This window comes from Festucalex cinctus, chromosome 13 (assembly GCF_051991245.1).
Source record: "Festucalex cinctus isolate MCC-2025b chromosome 13, RoL_Fcin_1.0, whole genome shotgun sequence".
NCBI lineage: Eukaryota > Metazoa > Chordata > Actinopteri > Syngnathiformes > Syngnathidae > Festucalex > Festucalex cinctus.
In genome coordinates this window covers 4,948,752-4,967,891 of record NC_135423.1, presented here as the reverse complement: position 1 = coordinate 4,967,891, position 19,140 = coordinate 4,948,752, and the positions used below count along the sequence as shown (strand labels likewise).

The following is a 19,140-nucleotide window of genomic DNA, read 5'->3' as shown; positions in this document are numbered from 1 at the left end:
AAATGGCTCTCTGGGAGAAGACGGCTGGGAGGCTGGAGGGGTTGCCGCCGATGGAGAGGGCGAGCAACCAGAGGAGCTGGACGACGGCAGTTGGTGACTCATGGCTGCCATCTGCTTGTTCAGCTGGTCCACACTGGTGGTGAGTTGCTGTAGATGGTCCATCACTTGTTGCAGGGTTGATTGGTGTTGTCCCACAAGTGCTCCTTGTGCCGAAAGCGCACTCCTTAAGCGCTCTGACTCTGCTGGGTCCATTAAGGCCGGAACATTCTGTTATGTGCCGTGAGGCAAAGCAAGGCCAGGACCCAGGATGCAGAGTGAGAGACAAAGTCCACAGTTTATTGTTCACAAAAGTATCAACAGAAAATCACCTTGCTCAGGGAAAAAGTTCTAGAAAACAAAGTAGCAACCAAAAATCACCTTGTTCAGGGATGAAGAAACACTAAAGCGCAAAGTAGCAACATAAAACACTAGGGACCAAAGTAGCAACAGAAAGAGCCGTCTTAATAGACCGGTAGAACGAGAAACAAAAAACCACTACAAGCCGGAGACCAGGGACTAGAACACAACAAGGGTGTGGCAGGAGGAGACAAGCAAACGTAGCAGGTATGGCAAGGGAATGTTCCGGCACAGAACCAAAGGAGGGGCTGGTTAAATAGGTTGTTGGCTCATCAGGGTGATGAGCCTCAGGTGTGGGAGCAGGCCTCTGCCTGCGAGGTTGGCGCCGCCTCCTGCCACACTCTGGAACTGCTAGAGAGACAACAGAACCATCACATAGAAATCCAAACTCAGGCTTAAAACCAAGCACTGGCTTCAAAGCTTACTTTAAAACCTAAACTTTTCCTTCAAACCATAGTCCTGCCTTGAAATTCTACTTTCAAACCTGAGCTTAAAACCCTTACCACCTAATTTCCCAATGTAGTTATTATTACTATAAAATATCGAAACTGCTAGTTGAGCAAAATCAGGTTAAAAATGATCTTGAAACGCTAATTACAAACCCTAATTCTGGATTACAACCCCAAACATTGCTTCTAACACTAATTCGAAACTCTAACTCTTGCTTGAAATCCTAGTTTGAAACCTTTACTCCCATCTTGAAACCCCATCTTTAAACCTTTTAATTCGAAACCCTAAACATATCTTTAAAAAAAAACGTCATTTGAAACCCAAACCTTGGCTTTAAATTGTAACCTTGAAACCGTCAAACATACTTGAAAACCTAACCCAGGCTTAACACCCTAATTTGAAACCTTAGCGTCATCTGCAACAACATTTCTTTGGCATTACTGTTACTACTACATTTTATTATACTGTATATTTTTTTACAAATGAGTTTTGGGGCACCAGTGCTGCTCATGACCGCCATCATCAACATCTTTTCTTCTTTGATGTGCCATATCACTTTTTTTCAGACTGATAACAATATGAATATTTACTCTGAGTACTCACCAACACTGAGAATCGATACCTCTAGTATTTGTGATACAAAAATACTGTGAACAAAGAGCTTTCGTTCTGACCCAAATGATGATTTGCTGATGTGCCAAACTGCCGCAGTATAGCGCCAACTACTGCTGTGGAAGAATTACTTGATGTCAGTTTTTTGCCCTGACGTATCGGTGGCTGACATTGGCAAACTCCACGAGTACCTGATAACTCAAAATAAAACCATCTATCCCTAGTCTCTTCGATATTTTTCATTCATTATAAGAAACATCCTCCAAATTCAAATATTAGATGCCAAACAAGATGAAGTCAAACCTGTAACAGTTGAAACCAAAGAAGCCGGTGGTTGACATTTGTCATGTTTTATTGTCGTATTGAAGACATAAAACGGCGGCTTTTGCCCTTTGGCTGTGCTTTCCCATCGGCGGCGCCTTCTTGAAGGCCACAGAATGGCTCCTATTAAGCATACGCTTAGCGGCCGATAAATTGCTTTCTTTGCCTTATCAATCAATCCTGCCAATACCAAAGCCCGAGAGGCACGCCGGCGGTCAATATTAATACACTCGGCATGACCCAGTCAGTCACAGTGAAGGATGGCGGTGGATTGTGGGGGGTGGGGCGCTCGTGGTCGGCTAATCAATGGCAGCTTTCTTGGCTGCGAGTTGCCACGTGAGCAAATGAAGCCGTTTGGGTCGCGAGTTACATCTGGCCACGCGGTTTATTGAGATCCGCGTGGATTTACGAGGTGATAATAGAGCCGCATGTGACTCGTCTCGTCTCCGAGTGGGCGCAAGGCGTCTCGCACATCGTAGTTTAAAAAAAAAAATAATAATTCAAAAGTTGGTAAGCAGGTACAAATGAAATTATTATTACTCTTGTTTTATTACCAATCTCAGCTGCTGAGATGTGTGTGCAGACTGGAGGTTACTCTACACTGGTAAATGTGACATCAACCCTCATCTTTACAAGATTTCACAAAGAAAATGTGACATTTTTTTGTTCTTTTTTGACTTAGAACTCCAATATGAAACCCTAACCCTGTTTTGAGACCATAGACCTGTTTTGACACCCTACTACACTCCTGGCTGCATTTCGGTGCCATTGCCCTCTTGCCTGAAACCACAAAACGAAACGAAGAAAATGATCCAATTCATCCTTTTCCAAAACATCTTCCAAAAAAGCCGCATTACGTAAGCATAAACACCAAAAAAGAAACGCGCTCTGCTTGATCGCAGGGGAAACGCTTTGATTTTGCTGTCCAGGAAAAGCGAGCGAGGCCGCAGATGTTATTTTTGTCGGGGCTTGCTGTCATATTTGGGGAACGTTCACCTGACAGATGCTTGACGACGGCTGCGGTCGGCGGTGCTACACGCAACATGGCTGGCCGCAAACGTTGAAACAAAACACATTAAAGCTGACAACTGATTGAGTTCTGGAAGCATTTTGGTTGCATTGAGGGAGGAATAACGTAAAAAGTAGAGTGGGCCATTCGAACCGAACCGGACTATGGAGTTGGTCATTAATTCACGAGTCAGACTTGAGTCACCAGTTTTCGAACTTGCTTGGCTAAAATTGACAAAAGACACGACTTTGACATGAACAAAATTACATTTGAAAATCAGAATGTTGATGCTAGTGTTCCACTTGTTTGGATTTTGAAAGTGTATTATAGCACACACAAATCTGGCAACCCAACAGCATTAATGCAGAATAAAAATCAAATAAGTATCATGACAGGAGCTCAGAAGATGATGAAATCTGGATTCAAGATGACGTTTTTGATCAATGTTCATAGCAGCTACCCAATTTGTGGCTAACCCGACAAAAAACATGCTGTATCGACAAGTGTCCTCAAATTAAATCAAACTTTACAATGGTAGAATCATGGAATAATTTTTTTTTGTCCCTCCAAAGTCAACAGCAGTCTCGTGATGACTCAACTTTCTGCTGTGGCTTTCTGACTGACTTTTACACCAGGAAAACGACACCTTAAATGGAACCATGTGAAAACCAAGTCAAGTGTTCTTTGAAATGAAGCCCAAACTTACACGCCGCGTTTGCAGAGGAAACCTCGCTCGGCATGTCATAATCGCGCAAGTGTTGGCCCTGGGAGTGATGGCGTGTAAAGTCAACTGAGAGGCTCATACACATTGTGCAGGAAAAAGTAAATAAACAGTCATCTTTAGTCTCCGCGGAAAAGTCAAATTCAATTAAAGCTGAGCGGAGGGCCCCTCGCATGCCCCCGACTTGGATCAGATTATGGCAGCGTTTGAAAGGAAACCGAGTGCTTGGAGTGGAATTATTGTAACTACTCATTTATACATGTAGGGGGCGCCTATGGTGGAACCCCACATGGCACACAAGCTTTTGGTCCAATATGGCTCTTGGAGAACGGAGCTTTTCAGCACCATCAAAACTTTGCTGCAATGTTCCACCCATATGCAAAAAGAAAAGGTTTCACAATTTAGCGACAGCATCTCACATAAGTAGTTCAAAATTTGGCAAAATCTCAAAATGGCCAAAAGGACTTTATGATGGCAGCCTCAAACCAAGTAGGCAGACTTCCTGTGCATATTTTGGCATGGCTTCTTGAGACTTTTTTGTGGAGTCTACTCACACTAGACATGTCTACCAAATTCCATCTTGCCAGGCGAAAGTGAAGTTGGGGAAAGAATTTTTAAAGCAAACATGTTGGTGGGAGACGTTTTATGTCAAGTCAATAAAGTTTGTCGCCAATGCTTTGCGTCTGGATTTTGTGGTTAAAATTTGGTAGCAATAAGAAAAAACAAAAAAATCTCAACTCAAAATTCTTGCTCGTTTTCCCACCATTTTTTAAGCCTCATTTTGTATAAAGTGTTTTTATTAACCGTTAAAATTGATTCTAAGCCATTTTTATTGTCACTGTATTTTACATTTTTACCAGCCAAAGTTTACCTAATGTATTGGCCTTTTGAGTACGTGCTCTAAATCTACAAATGATACAATTTGTTTAGCCTTACAAAAACAACAACCGACTAAAAAAAACAAAGAAATTTCAAGTGTTGACCAAGTCCTTCAGCTAAAGAAATAAGGGGAGCACTAAAACAGACTTGCCACAAGATTAGGAGCAAAAAACATGTTCTTACAGTACGCACATTCACATCTCCAGTCCTGTCACACCTAAAAATTATCATATCGAAATACGTACGTCCCTTTTTCCCTAACTTCACATAGCATAGTAATCAAAACACCAACGTGATATCATAAGCATGACCTGCTGAAATAAAAACAAGCAAATATGATCAAACTTCACTCTTTGCCGAGCATCCGTGCGTTCCCGTTGCAAAACGGCAACGTGTCCCACACAGGCGCGCGTGTCGCACTCGAGATTTCACAAGGAATTACGCGGCAGCGTGTTGCTACGTCGGGGCACGTCAGAGTCGTTTGCGCTCGCCTCGTCGGGAGTCGCGCTCGCATGCAATCAGAGTGGCGGCCGCTCAAAACAAAGCAGATGTGCTCCACATACGACCAAACGAGTGGCGCACGAGGGAGGGCGAAGAAAAGATCCATTAGGGGAAGAGGAAATGGGAGGAAGGAAGGAGGGGGTACGAGATGACAAGTTCTCTCTGCATTACATGACACTACACGCCATCTCTTCTCTGATTGGATGGGAGAAATCACATGGTTTTCTTGCGTTTCGGTGTGTCTTGCATTTTTGTTTTAGTTGAAGAATGGATTTTCTTTTTAACGAGATACATGGGGGTGCATATAGAAATGTTGGTGCAGTTCTTAAATGAGCACTTGTTTGGTGCTTTTTTTGTTTGTTTGTTTTTTTACTGACCCACCATTATTTGATGAGCACTGACACCACTAATCATTAATCATGAATTTTAATATAAATGAATTTTTGTTCAGGGATTTGGTTTTTATGTCCTGATTTTAACAACATACAGTATACCAGAGCTACACAATGGAAGCGTATTAAAACACAACAATTTATGTTTTTATAAAAATACATTAAAATCATATTCATGTGTGATCACTATTTTCTTTCCAAGCGGATGTATGTCGTATGACGTCTTTGAAGTCCACCTTTTTCTTTTTTCGCTTACTTCCTTCGACCCAAATACTTGATTTGATGGAGGCCTCTTTTGTTGAATTACTGTTATAATTCTTTAATAACAACATATACAAGTTTCCTCCTGTAAGCCTCATTAAGCATATAATTTATACACGTAAGGCAAGTTGTAAAATGTCTGAAGTGTAGTCCACTGTCACGGATGCGTTGAAGCTACACAAAAAATATCGGAACTTATACCTCTGTCATTATTTCAATCACTGCCGATCTGCTGGTCGTGGTGCGGAGCTTTGACCTGTAAACAGGAGGTGAGAGTTTGAATCCCAACTTAAACTGGATGCACCTCATGGTTTTTTTTATTCATTTGTCATTCAACCATAATTAATAATTTGAAATTTTCACAATTCAGCACACCCATGCAATTTCTCCAGAAATTGCTATTAGTCTAGTTAACTATATTATATACTGTATATATGACAAATATTTGGAATAGCGCACTCACACCAGGCAAACGCTGCCGATTTCAGGAAAAAAAAAAAAAAACTCCCATCACATGACTGAACAGCAATGAGGATCGTCAGCTTTCTCCTCATCCGTCAGCCGCACGTCATGTCATCAGGAAATAATCATTACAATCCGAGGCTTGAGGCTTGATGACGAGCTGCCATCCAAATATGCGGCGCCCGGGCCTGCGGGCAGCGCCGTTCGCAGCCGGCTGAATAGCCAAGCAAGCGGCAGGTAATTGTTGGCGAGCAGGTGAGCGGAATACCTGCCGGCGCGCGGCGGTTAAGCGCAGACGTTAAAACAATGCTGTCACTCAAGCGAGAGCGTGACAAATGAGACGTTAACGCGCTTTCTGCAGCGTGGGAAAGGAACGCGCGCACGCAGGTGTGTTACCTGCATTGAAGATGCAGCTCACCATCTCATTTCGTGTAGACTGATAGGCGCTTATCCAAATGACATCAAATGAAACCTAAGACGTTTATTTGTATCGAGGCTAAATTGCCTTCCCAGCCACTTCCCCAAAAGTGACATTTGATTCTCGCGTGTAGCTAATGTTGCGAGGTCTTGTACGGGCTCTGCAGCATGTCATCCATTATGGCGAACTTGCGGGGGGGGGGGGGGGGGGGGGGAGCGCGGAGAGCGACGGGGCTCCAAGGACAACTGTCAAGTGTTGCGGGCCTGTGAACTCATGCTAATGAAGGCAGCTCGGCCCTGTAAACAGCATGGGAGGATGTCACCCGAATACATTACAATACATAACTGTCGGCCTGCGGGCAGGTAGCAGGATGCGCACGGCTTGAGGGGATTGAGGGATGGACGTGCACACGTGCGTGCATCCAGCAGGACAGATGCAAAAGTGGACTCATAAAAATGGAAGCTACACGTTCCATTGACTACAAATATCATATTAAATCAATTCAATTGGCACCATTGACATGAATGAATTGAAATGCTATTCCAATAAGCCACCTACAAACATCCCCATCATAACATAACAACATGATACAGTAAAAGAGAATGTCAAGAAACTCAATCGTTTCATAATGTTGAATTAAGCTAATGTGGTACATTTGTGTGTAAGTGTGCTTTTAAGGGGGTGTGGCCTAGCCAGTCGGGTGACGGAGGTTATCACCCGCATGCTCCTTGCTAGTGTTCTCATTTTGTGTGTTTGAATGCTTGTCACGTTCAAAAAGCGGCTAAAAGTGAATTAGCTTTTCTGTCTTCTCTATCATAAACTCATTTCACTCCTTGCATTTGAAAACAGAAATATTGTATGTGTTTTTTACTCCTTTGTCAAAATTTGACATGCTACAACGTAATGCTTATACAATTTATTTTTGCTTTTTACTGTCCCTAATATTTTCAATACAATGTCTTGTGCTATTTAGTGTGCCCATGAACCAGAATTTAATTCGAGCAAACCATTGACAAAAAAAAAAAAATGCTGAGGATCAACGTGACAAAGTGAGTCAGTAAAGAGATGAGAGTCAGGAATGTGACTATTTCCAGGTCAGCGAGCAGCGAGCAGAGAGAGAGAGAGAGAGAGAGAAACAAGTAAAGCAGGCCAAAGTTTGTGCTGGAATGATCCGCTGTCTTTGCCCAGTCATTTTACAAAGAAAAAACATACAACACAAAATTTTCACTCTCAGGGTCGTAGGGTGTTCATGGCTCTGGTCTAAAATCGCACAATTAAGTGCAAATAAAAACAACCATACAATAACAGGGTATCCTTTCATCACTTCAAGATTCTGCAACACTGCAATTCTATGGATAATTTGTCATTTGTCATCTATCTTACATGGAGGCTAGTATGAATAACTGCCGTCCTCATTCTCAGGATTATTTTGAGTCATCCAGTTTATTTACTCATTACAAAAAAAACCAACAACAAACATTTAACCCTCCTGTTATGTTAACGCAAAATGGCCCAGTGTTATGAAGGAAAAAAAAAAAAGGAATTAAAAGAGCGCAAATGAAGTATTGGCTTTGTTCACACACACAATTCTGATACTTTTGGATAATTACACATACCCTCGGGTCAAATTGACCCAGGATGTTCGTACTAATCCAGAGAAACAAACCTCACACACGGGTGGTTGAAATTAAGTATTGTCTTTGGGAAAAAAAAAAAAAAAAAAAAAAGTTTCTGACACTTGTGGTTAATTAAATATGCCTCCGGGTCATTTTGACCCAGAAATATTTGTGCTGTTCTTAAGAAATGAACATAACACACTGGTTAAAATGCAGTATTGAATTAGTTTGCACACATTTCTGACACGATGGATGACTAAACAAGACACGGGTCAAAATGACCCGGGGGGGGGGGGGGGGGGGGGGCAATATTGTTACTATTACCTTATCTGGGTCAAAAATCCACTGCTTGGGTCAATTTGACCCCATTTTTTTTTTTTGGTTGTTTTACACAAACTGATCAATCGACCTTGGAGCAGGGTTGCAAAATTGTCGCCTGGCGAAAGGTTCTTTTCGCCCCGACTGCAGTCCAGCTCCAGTTTGAGAAGCTTTACGGATGTCACGACGTGGAGTAAAATTTACGCTTTTCAAGGCCGTCGCGTGTCGTACCTTGGAGAGATCTCTGAAGTTAGCGGGCAGGGTCAGGTCCAGCTCCGGTGAGTCGTAGCTGGCCAGCACCCAGGGAAAGAGCGGGTACTGGTTCAGATCGTTGTAGGTCCTGCCTGGACACAAGAGAACGGAGAGACGGCGTGAGTGATGAAAGGTCGCCGACGGGGTGAAAGCGAGACGATTCTGACAAGCCCGCAGATCTCGGCGCCGTTAACGAGATGTGCTTTGCGCTGCTACGTGAGAATGTTTGGCGCGCCTCCGCCCGCTGAGCGGAGAAGCCGAGCGCAGGCCCGGGTCGACCTCGGCTCGGCGCGTCTGCTAGTTTGATCGGCTGGCTTGCCAGATGTGATTCTCTTCGCGTCCTGTTCTGGCAGCCGCCAAACGGCTTTCAGATGGCAAAACGTGTCGGGAGAAATCCGTGGGAAGATGGCGGGGACGCGTTTTCACTTGTTTGGTCGAGACGCGGAACAGCTGCGAGGTCAAGAGCGAGCTGTAATCCGCACGACTGCGTGGACACTTTGGCGGACTGATTACGGAGGCCAATTATGACAGCAACGAGAAACAATGCACATTTTGCGGTCGCCAGTTGAAAGTACGCTGCAGGGATTGTTGTCCACGTAGTCAGTAAAAGGTCTTGCTTGACTTCATTTTGTTTGTGATGCCAATTTTAAAATGTCTTGAAGAAATACACGAAAACAAGACTTGTCACGCGGACATTTACTCACCTTAAGACTTCAAGTAATCATACATCAACACGAATACGCAATTCTCTCTAGTTGACCACTAGATGTCCCTATATCATAGAATGGAGCCGAAGCGTTTTTTGTTTTTTTTTGTTTGAGAAAATGAGCACCTCGGCGAGCGACGGAGACTTGGCAGCCGGTGTGAAGTCCGGCGAGCAACGCCGGACACCGAGTAAGCCGGATGTACAATGTAAAGAATTCAACAGTTTTGACCCGAAACTCACTTAAAGAGAATGTAAACAAATGATCCAGTTTTTGCAACTTTTTTTTCATTTCACTTTCACTGGACTTAACTATTGATAACTATTGATTTATTTTTGACTTTCTTCAACAGTCATACTATGATTTCATGCTAATTCATGGTAATTCAATGGACGTAATCCTTCTCAGCAAATTGCAATCACTTTTTTTAGGACTCGTGAGTTTGACAAAAAATGTGCACAAAACAGAGAGTGCATCGAGAAATACGTCCGCCATGTGGACGGCTTTACCAAATAATCAAGTATTTGCTGCTTATCAGAAGCATAACGTTCATGTGCTTCCAATATTGCAGCTCTGCTTAGCTTTTGATGAAGGAATCATACTGCTTCTGCCGCCAAGTCATATGTAGGTTTCGGGGCAAAAGTCTTGAAACTAACGCCACTATGACAACAATTTTGCATCTTTAATTTCGTCAGGCTCTCCCGACACCCAATTATTTGTATACAAGCAATTAAAATGAATATTTTTGATAATAAGTCTCCTTTAAGACTGGTGTACACCTCTGCGATTGTATCACATGGCGATTAAATTATGCAAATCAATCAGGCGGAAAAGGTTTGGATTTTATTTTAAAGTGACAAAGGTTCTGTGGAGTTTGGAAGCATCATCTGCGCTCGTCGACGCGTCTTCTGGGCGTCGGGGTGTCAGGATGTTAATAATAGCGGAATTGTGGTTAATTAGAAGAGCGCGTCCCCTTCGCACCTCTTCCCGGCACTTGTTCACCCCCACAGCCCAACTGTCTGCTTTCCTCCCCGCCGCCTCCTGACGTGCCTGTCAGCCCGGGTCATTACCGTTTTTGTTTTTTTTCCTTTTTCATTTAATGAATTTGCTGCATGTTTTCCCCTCCGTCTTGCCTTTCCATCTAATTAGCTGACAATAATGTATCGAAGGAGCCGAGCGCGGATGCTAAATATAAATATGCATGAAAACGGCAGCGAGACGCCGGCGTGTCAGAGCCGCCGAGCGGCACGGCGCGGCCTGGCTCGCCTCCCCCTGTTAACATCGCTTCAGATCAAGAGAGGAGACTGCCGAGCCTCTCCAATCCACACGTGTACGCTCTCGGCGAGCCTAATTACCCAGCCGAGTGTGCGCTTCAAACGTCGTCGACGAGGACCACTTAAGGATGAGGCGACGAAACCGGGCCACCGCCAGGCACTCGTTCTGCGACGCCGCCCGTGTTTATTGATCGCGGCGGCGAAGAACTTGCAGTCACCAAACTCCCACGCCTGAGATGAAGATAATTGCTTGAAACGTAACGCTTTCCGTTGCGATAAAATCTTGCCGTGATAGGTAGAAAATGAGTCCGAATCAATGTAGTTGACTGACGGCTGTGCAGTGAACAACACGCATGTGCATGCAAAACTACAACTGCAATTAAGTTTCAACAACATGCAGGTGCAACGCAGAAATATATATTCTGGACTGATATCTGCAAATTCACACTTTTTCTTTTTTTTTGTGTCAAAGCAATCCTTGCCTTGTCATATCGATCAGGGATGGAGAACTTAAATGCTGGATGAGGTCACAATTTTTATTTTTTTTATTTTTTTTATTTTTTTTTATCAGTGCTTGCCACATAGACACGTCTGCCATTTAGTGGTGAATGGTGGTATTACAACTTCAAACTGCATTGGAAACCTGCATACTCGCACCTCAGCACCCACAAATTTGAAAATTCGCAATTTATTTTCCCATCAATATTGATTTTTTTCGTCAATAGTTTTTTAATTTTTCGATTTTTTTCAAGTTTGAAAGTTTACATACCCTGTGGATATGTAAACTTATGAGCACAACTGTTAATATACAAATGCTAAATGTCGCTTAGTGACAAAAATGTGCTGTGAATCGTCACCAAAATTGACATGCACAATATCAAAACAGGTTCTTCAGTATTTTGGAATTTATGGGCATTAAACCTTTTTGCTCACCAAACAGTGAGCTCATTGGTTTACATAGCCCACTTTCAAGCACAACTGTATGTATTAGCATAAACAGATTACGGTAATTGTCACGAGGAAAGATGACATGATTCATGGAGTGAATGACGAGCGCCATATACAAAAGCCACCGATCGTCAAATCAAGCCATGTGGTGAGTCAGCATCACTGACGACACATTTCTTCATTGCATAGCCATAATGAAATGTTTATTTTGCTTTCAAAAACTTTTTTCTACACAAATCATGTAATCTTTTCTATATTGGAATAGTCTGATGCACATGACATTTTACACTCTCATTCATAAGACACACTTGTGTCCTGTACAACATATCTAGATTTGATTTATTTTCTTTTTAACTGTGTATTATTTCTTAACCTTAAATAGAAGTTGCAATGTGTCGAGCGGTCTCACCTGCGATGGTGTTGAGGAACATGAGGTACTCAAAGTTGGAGATCTCTCTCCTCTGCCAGCGCTGCGTCATGTTGGACGACTTGAAGAGCTGCCGAGGGCTGGCCAGCGAGATCCGCCTGGAAAAGAAGACGTATTTCCAAACGGGCCATTTTGAAAGCGGAGAGCTCACGGGGCTTCGGCGCGGGGGGGGAGTTGGGACGTGACCAAAACGACGAGCCTTGCGTCATGGCTGGCGCGGGTTTTAACATGCGCTACGTGCACAAAAGTCCGATGAGTCACCACGTCATCAATGAATGAATCAATCGGGGTTTGGATTCAAGCCCGCAAGTGTTAATTTGTCATTTTTTTTGCAAGACGTTTTGGACAATTGTGCGCTTTGTGGGAACATTTTGGGAAAGGCCCTTTTCTGCTGCCAAGCGAGGTCCACAAGAGCATGCTTGGCTGAAAACGCTGCAGAAGAAAAAGCACAGCAAAACACCTTTGGCGATTCCAGGATATCTCTTAGCTTGAAGAAATCATGTCCTTACACCTAAAAGTAAAGAATGTGTGTACTTTTTCCACCTGCGTGTCATTTTATCCACGTTGTGGGTGAGTCAACATCATGCCTGCAGCAACAGTAAGCGTCCGCAGGAACTCGGTGGTCAGCAGGCTGCCTGCGTGTGGAATGAGGTCACCCCGTCGAGGGTCATCGCGCAAGAGTGAAAGTGCACAACAAAACAACTTGGACAGAGCTGCAGCACTAATGCGCCGAACGAACAACACAAGCATCAGGACTTGACGTGTGTTTGTGGAGCCCACCTGTCTTGAGGGAGTCCATAGCTGGTCCCCACCCCGACGCGAGGAAGACTATGGACTGCTTTCTTCACTGTTGCCTGGTCAGGGAAGTTAAACAGGACGGATGCTGTCAATGGACACACAAAGAAAAATATTTTACCCTTAAAGGGAATTATATTCCTTGTTTTGTTTGCTGTTTTTGGTTGAATCAGTATCAGTCAAATAAAACATTAAAAACATTGAGAAATAAACCCCCCGCAACATTCACAAATCAAGACGATCCCGTCTCTCCCCATTCAAAGCATGCAGCAACATTTCCAATCTTGTACATTATTCTCAAAGGATACTGAAATCATAACTCACAAACTAATGCAAAACTTTATGTTATGAATTCAGTTCAGACAAACTTTCGATTTTTAAATCTGTCGACCACTTGGGGCTACTTTTCCTCATTCCAAGCATGCAGCAAAATTTCACAGCCTCAACTGATAAGCATGAACCGGTGTTGCGGGGATGGTGTGTGTTTACGAATTTACGAATAAACCCCGATGCATATGAATATGCCGTACTTCTATTGGCCATGAAGACCTCCATGGCTGTGTTCTGCAGCAGGTGACGCCTGGAGAAGACGGCGCGGATTTCGCTGAACATCCATTTCCCGTGCAGACCTTCCGTGTACGCCAAGACCTGCGCCGGAACACATTTTAGAGCGCTTAGCATCTCAGTATGACTTTGCTGCTCCACCCCCCCCCCCCCCCCCCAAAAAATAAAAAATAAAAAATAAAAAATAAAACAATGAGAGCCAATTAAGATGAGCCTAAAGTCCAACAACATGGATGGTCATATGAATGAGGCGCACGTAATAAAGATTAGCGGATTTGTGAATTGGCTGAAGCTTGGTCCTGAATCATCCCTTAATTGTCCTGCCACTGGCCTAGATTATGTGCACGGGGGATTTCCCGTCATGCAACAAGTTCCACTCTCGACAGGCAGAACTATTCAAGGAGTATGTATGGAACTCAGTCTGATTTTACACTAAAAGTGCTCAAGTTTTATGGTGAAGTTTTGCAATACAGATAAAGAGGATAAAAAAAACTCAAATGAACAAACTCACAGTCTGACAGTCTTGCACACTGTGGTGTAAAAACTTAATGCCAACCAAATTTTTATTAATCCTAAACCTAGCGAATCACAATTTTAGCCATTTAATCCTGACCTATGAACAACCTAACTCAAACCAATTTTAACCCTCACAAACGCTAATCTCCTAATTGGAAACCTTTAGCAATCCCAATTATAACACTAAACCCTCAACACTAAAGTAATTCTAACAAAAAAATGTAAATTTTAATCCCAAATATCAAAAGTAACTAAACTCTTAATCCAAAAATAATCCTAATCCTAAAATATCCCAACCTTGACGCCACCAATCCAATTCTAACCCGAGACCCTTGGCATTCTAATCCTACTAAATCCCCTCTCTCCCCCGCCGACTTGAATTTCCTTAGAAATATTAATCCTAAATGCAAATTTATTATTCTAAAACCTAATGTCTTAATCCCACACCCAAAGCAATCCTAATGCTAACACCCTAAAACCCTAAACCTAATCGAAAACCCTTGCTAATCCTAATCACAACAATTCTAGCCCCCCCCATCGAAACCCCTAACCTTCCAAACCATCCGAATCCCAACCACATAACGATAACCCTTAGAATATTAAAATTTAACTCTTAACATTTCCGAATGTTATCATAACTAAATGTTCAAACGTCTGCAGTTTTATTTTAGGACGGATTAATTATATGTCCCACTAACCATCCCTAGTCTTGTAAACCAAGACCATTCAGAAGCGGACCCCATGTGCTGTGTGACATATAAAAAAAAAAATATTAAAAAAAAATCAATAAACGCATGGTGTTGAAGGCTGAGGTGGCAGACAAAAGGACGGGCGCTGCAGGGCGGCACGCGCAGAAAAGTAAGACAATTGTTCTGACAGGTGAGAATGGCCCCCTTCCAGCGCCCCCGCTTTTTCCATCCCGCTTCTCCCCGAACAATTTTGTCCCGCGGCGACCTCATCAGCTCTCCGGGTCGTCACAGCGCCGTCTCTTGAGAGGCAACGTGTGAGAATAAAGATAGAATAGAACGCTAACGGGAACGGCCAGGTGTGAGTACACAACAGCGTTCCTTTTTACAACCTTTATTGAGCATTAGAACAATCCCAAGGATTGGCATCACATTGACAGATTTTTGTCTTTTTTTGCGTATTTTTTTTATTTGATAATTGCTTACTTGTCGATTAATTGATTGATTTTGACAGCTCTAGCCTCTAATACAGCACGTAAGTATTTGTGCATGCATGTATAGCGTATGCAAAGCACAAGAGCTAGCTGTTCCGCTAGGTCAGCTGTGACGCTAATGCTCATTTAAAATCGAGAGCGCTGGAAGTGTGCGCAGGGAGCGCGCGCCGGCCGCCTTAATTTCTCCACGGAATAGCCGGCCGGCCGACCCCGCCGCCGCCGCTTGGCTCTCTGGAGCTCAATTAAAATTGGATTAGGTGGAGATAGCGGATGTGCAGCGCGGCATCCCTCAACTGATGCTCTCCTCCAGGGTAATGCCCCCCTCATTTGACACCTCTGCAAACCACCACTACCCGCCCCCCTCCAACTCAAACAGTTGTCATAGAGACAGCATGGCCCCAGAGGAAGGGGGCGGGGGGTTGATTGGTACGAGAGGACGGCAAGTGAGGGTCGCTTTGAACCCTCCTCCACATCTTCCTCTGCTGCATCCAGATGTTGTGGAAGTCAAATCTGCTGCGTACAAAGTCCAAAGGCATCATGGGAAGATTTTAACAGTTTGTCAGGTGAGATGTGGCATTTCAGAGACCATATTTGGGCGTTGCAGTACACTCCATTTGTCTCTCCTAACCTGACAATATATAAACCACAAACTGTGTACATCCAATTGAAATACATTTTCAGTTAATGGATAGACACATAGGAAAGCATGGTGGTCGCAGTGGTTATCACGTCTGCCTCACACTTCTGAGATTCTGGGTTCGAAAACGGTTCGAGCCACTTACTGAGACAAACGGGCAACATGAAATATGTGATGTAAGTCTTGAAGAAACACAAAAAAGTCTCAAGAAGCAATGTCCAAAAGCCAACAGGAAGTCAGCCATTTTGTTTTGAAAGAGACATTTTGGAGGCAATTTGGCTATTTCTTGCCTTCTTCAACAACAACCTGACACCACAACACAACACCATCAAACACTCAACTCAAAAAGGTCAGAGCTCAAAAAAGCATCTTGAATTGGAACCAGTTGCACTTAGAGATGTGAAATTTGGCTATCATGAGCAGAACAAAAAATATCCAAACAGACACAAGCATTCTGGATAGAACTGTCCATTTTGGTCATTTCCATGTTTCCTTGGGAAAAAAACAAACAAACAAAAAATAAAAAATCCTTGCAATTTTGTCCGATTGTTATCACAACCACAAACAGAAAACACTAAATTGCTGTTGTTTTTAAAATTCAGTGTCATTTTATTTATTTTTGCAGAGAAAATGTTGGCGATAATTATTCGCCAACAGCAAAATATCTTGATTAATAAATTTCATTGGTAGATTCCTTTTTGATCATTCAGACACTGAAGCCATTTGACTTTGCATGCTGAGATTTGTTGGGCGTGTCTATCATGACTGAGTAGCTCCACAAAAAAAAAAAAAAAAAAAAAAACACGAACGAGATTTTTTTTTCCAATTGTTATCAAATTTGAACTATGTATTCAAGACAGGTATGTGACACTAAATAGCTTAAAAAAATGTTTTTTTTGCTCAGTATTTTATCAGTAAGTAATTATCAACAGTAGCACAGCCTGATTAATAATCTTAGTGGATTCTTTTAGAAATGTCACTCCCTGAAATGAGTTTCTCCTGAAAACATGACATTTGGTAGGTGTCTATCATGTGTAGCCACAAAAAAAAAAAAAAAAGTCTCATGAGGATAGAGGAGGTCTGACATTTTACCTTGAAGCTGCCTTTTTGGAGTCAATTTGGGACAAACTTTTCCTTAAGATTTTTTTCTGATTGCGCCTAAATTTGGAAAACATTTGAAGCCAGGAATTTTTCAATCATTCCTGATTAATACAAAAAAAAAAAAAAAAAACTTTAATACATGGGGTTTCTTTGGGGCCATTGTGGTGTCCAAGTGAACATTTCTGTGGCGTGACAAAGCGCAGGCCAAAGGGCGAGCTGTCAACAAAAGGGAGGCTAAAGACGAATGGAGGGAGGGGAAGAAGAAAAAAAAGCTGATTTCAAACAGCCTCAATCAGAAGATTTGTCATAACAACAAAGCTTTCGGGGGCTAAAGCAAACGCACGGGGCCCCTCCCCATGTCAAGCCGGAGCGTTGACAAAGCCCAGCGCCGGTGCGTGTGTGTGCGTGCGTGTTTTTTTGGAGGCCCAGCTGTAAAAAATGCCATTTAATGAACCTGTCTGCTGAAGCTGTCCCCTGCCTGTCAGAGGTGTCAGCGGCTGACGAGCGCCGGGGACGGCCGCCTCCAGTCACAGACAGGCCTGCCAGCTGGAGGCTTCGGCCCCAATCTAATCACGCCACCAGGAAGGGACCGGCGCTCTGCTCTTGGTCTGTCACGCTCACGGCTGCAGGAGGGAGGGAAGGAGGAGCGGCGTGGGCAGGTTGCTAGATGATGGAAAAGGGGCTCTGCCGCCCAAGCCTTTTGTTTCCACGCAGGCCTCTGCCGCACACGCGCGCACGCTCATTAGGGCGGGATCGCGCATGCGCCGGCTGCGAGACGTACAAGCCCGGCTCGTGCACATAATGCAATTGAAAGATCCTCCTCTTCTCCGTTCCGACTCGACGGAGGGTAACATCACACAGGCGGGCAAAAGCGGAAGCGACGTGGCTGACCTCTTCCGCATCTTTCAAATATTCCACCAAATGGTGTCATTTGTCTTCCCAATGAATAAAATGTATGAAAGCATGAGAGCATGAACTGGAAAATACATTTCCTTATTAAGCAAAGTGTCCTGCACATTCATCTGATTGACACAATATACACTACCTTGAACAGATTGTATTCATTGCCTGTCACTGCTTCCTTAAATTAGATGTTAAATCCTGTCTAAATGCCATTTTTTATATACATGTTACTTTCTTAGCCCAAGCAGGTTTAGAAATAGCCCTGGATTTTTCATTAGAGTCAGTTTATTATTATTATTATTATTATTATTATTATTATCCATCCATCCATCCATTTTCTTGACCGCTTATTCCTCACAAGGGTCGCGGGGGCTGCTGGCGCCTATCTCAGCTGGCTCTGGGCAGTAGGCGGGGGACACCCTGGACTGGTTGCCAACCAATCGCAGGGCACATATTATTATTATTATTATTATTATTTTATTTGAGTTCGTTTTAATTCATTTTCATTTTATTTTCGTTTATTTATTTATTTATTTAAGGATTCACTAAGTAGTGTCAATATTAAACTCAAAATCTCAAGGACTGTTCAACATTCCTTTCTCTGTATGGGAACTTTTAAAATGAATTTTGAAAGCTCATGTATGATATTTATTAAAAATATGAAAACAATGGGACATTACAGTTCGTTTGTATTAATTTTATAAACGCATGGTGTAGTTTTTGTTTTTATTGTTTTATTTTGAGAAAACAAAACATTTTTTTTTTAAGTTTTTACTTTTTTTTTTTTTTTTTCCCCCTCCCCTTAGTTTTCATGATAATAACCTTGGTCCCAAATGCACTATTCTAGTACTAATGTTTAGTATCATAAACTATGTAAATTGTCCCATTCGGCATCCATTGCAGCCTGGTCATCCTTTTTTATTTTTATTTTTTATTTTTTTGAGTTTTTCCTTGTACTTATGTGGTTTGTTCAGGGGATGTCGTTGCTATTTGTCAACTGTGGGCATGTGAAGCCCTTTGAGACTTTTGTGTGATTAAGGGCTATATAAATAAACTTGACTTGAGCTAAGCATACGTTATTTATGTTCTTGAATGAAAACAAAAACAACACTGTTTAAATCCACACTTGAGTGGGTTTTCACCCTAACCCTAACCCTAACCCTACAAGCCAACACACGAACCCCTCTGAAAATTTGGAATATGCTAAAAGTCACATGGTGCACTGGACGTTAGATTGTTATCTGCAGGTCTTGCAGAGGCCGAAAGACGGGTCACTCGCTCATTCTTTTTTTTGTGCTTTAAATTCAATGACATTTCAACTAGGACTGGGGGCCCCATCAATCCTGTTATCCTTTTTTATGTGTTACTTTAAAATGACTCTTTTTGTTGAATTATTTTAATGTGCTATAACATAAATGTCAATTCTCAGGTAACAACCAATCACGGCACACCTGTCTTCTGGTTTTGGTCATGTGACTTCTGC

At 42.7% G+C, this 19,140-nt stretch overlaps 1 protein-coding gene across 5 annotated transcripts in view; it reads right to left on the bottom strand.

Annotated features, from left to right (window-relative positions):
• Positions 1 to 19,140, bottom strand: part of nbeab (neurobeachin b) — a 216,993-nt gene that overhangs the window by 48,959 nt on the left and 148,894 nt on the right. For all 5 annotated transcript variants that reach the window (XM_077540847.1, XM_077540848.1, XM_077540849.1 and 2 more), the window contains 4 exons: positions 13,287 to 13,404; positions 12,742 to 12,844; positions 11,944 to 12,059; positions 8,588 to 8,700 (listed from right to left, as the gene is read on the bottom strand). In XM_077540847.1, coding sequence (XP_077396973.1) covers positions 8,588 to 8,700; positions 11,944 to 12,059; positions 12,742 to 12,844; positions 13,287 to 13,404 — 450 coding nt within the window. The remainder of the gene's footprint in view (positions 1 to 8,587; positions 8,701 to 11,943; positions 12,060 to 12,741; positions 12,845 to 13,286; positions 13,405 to 19,140) is intronic.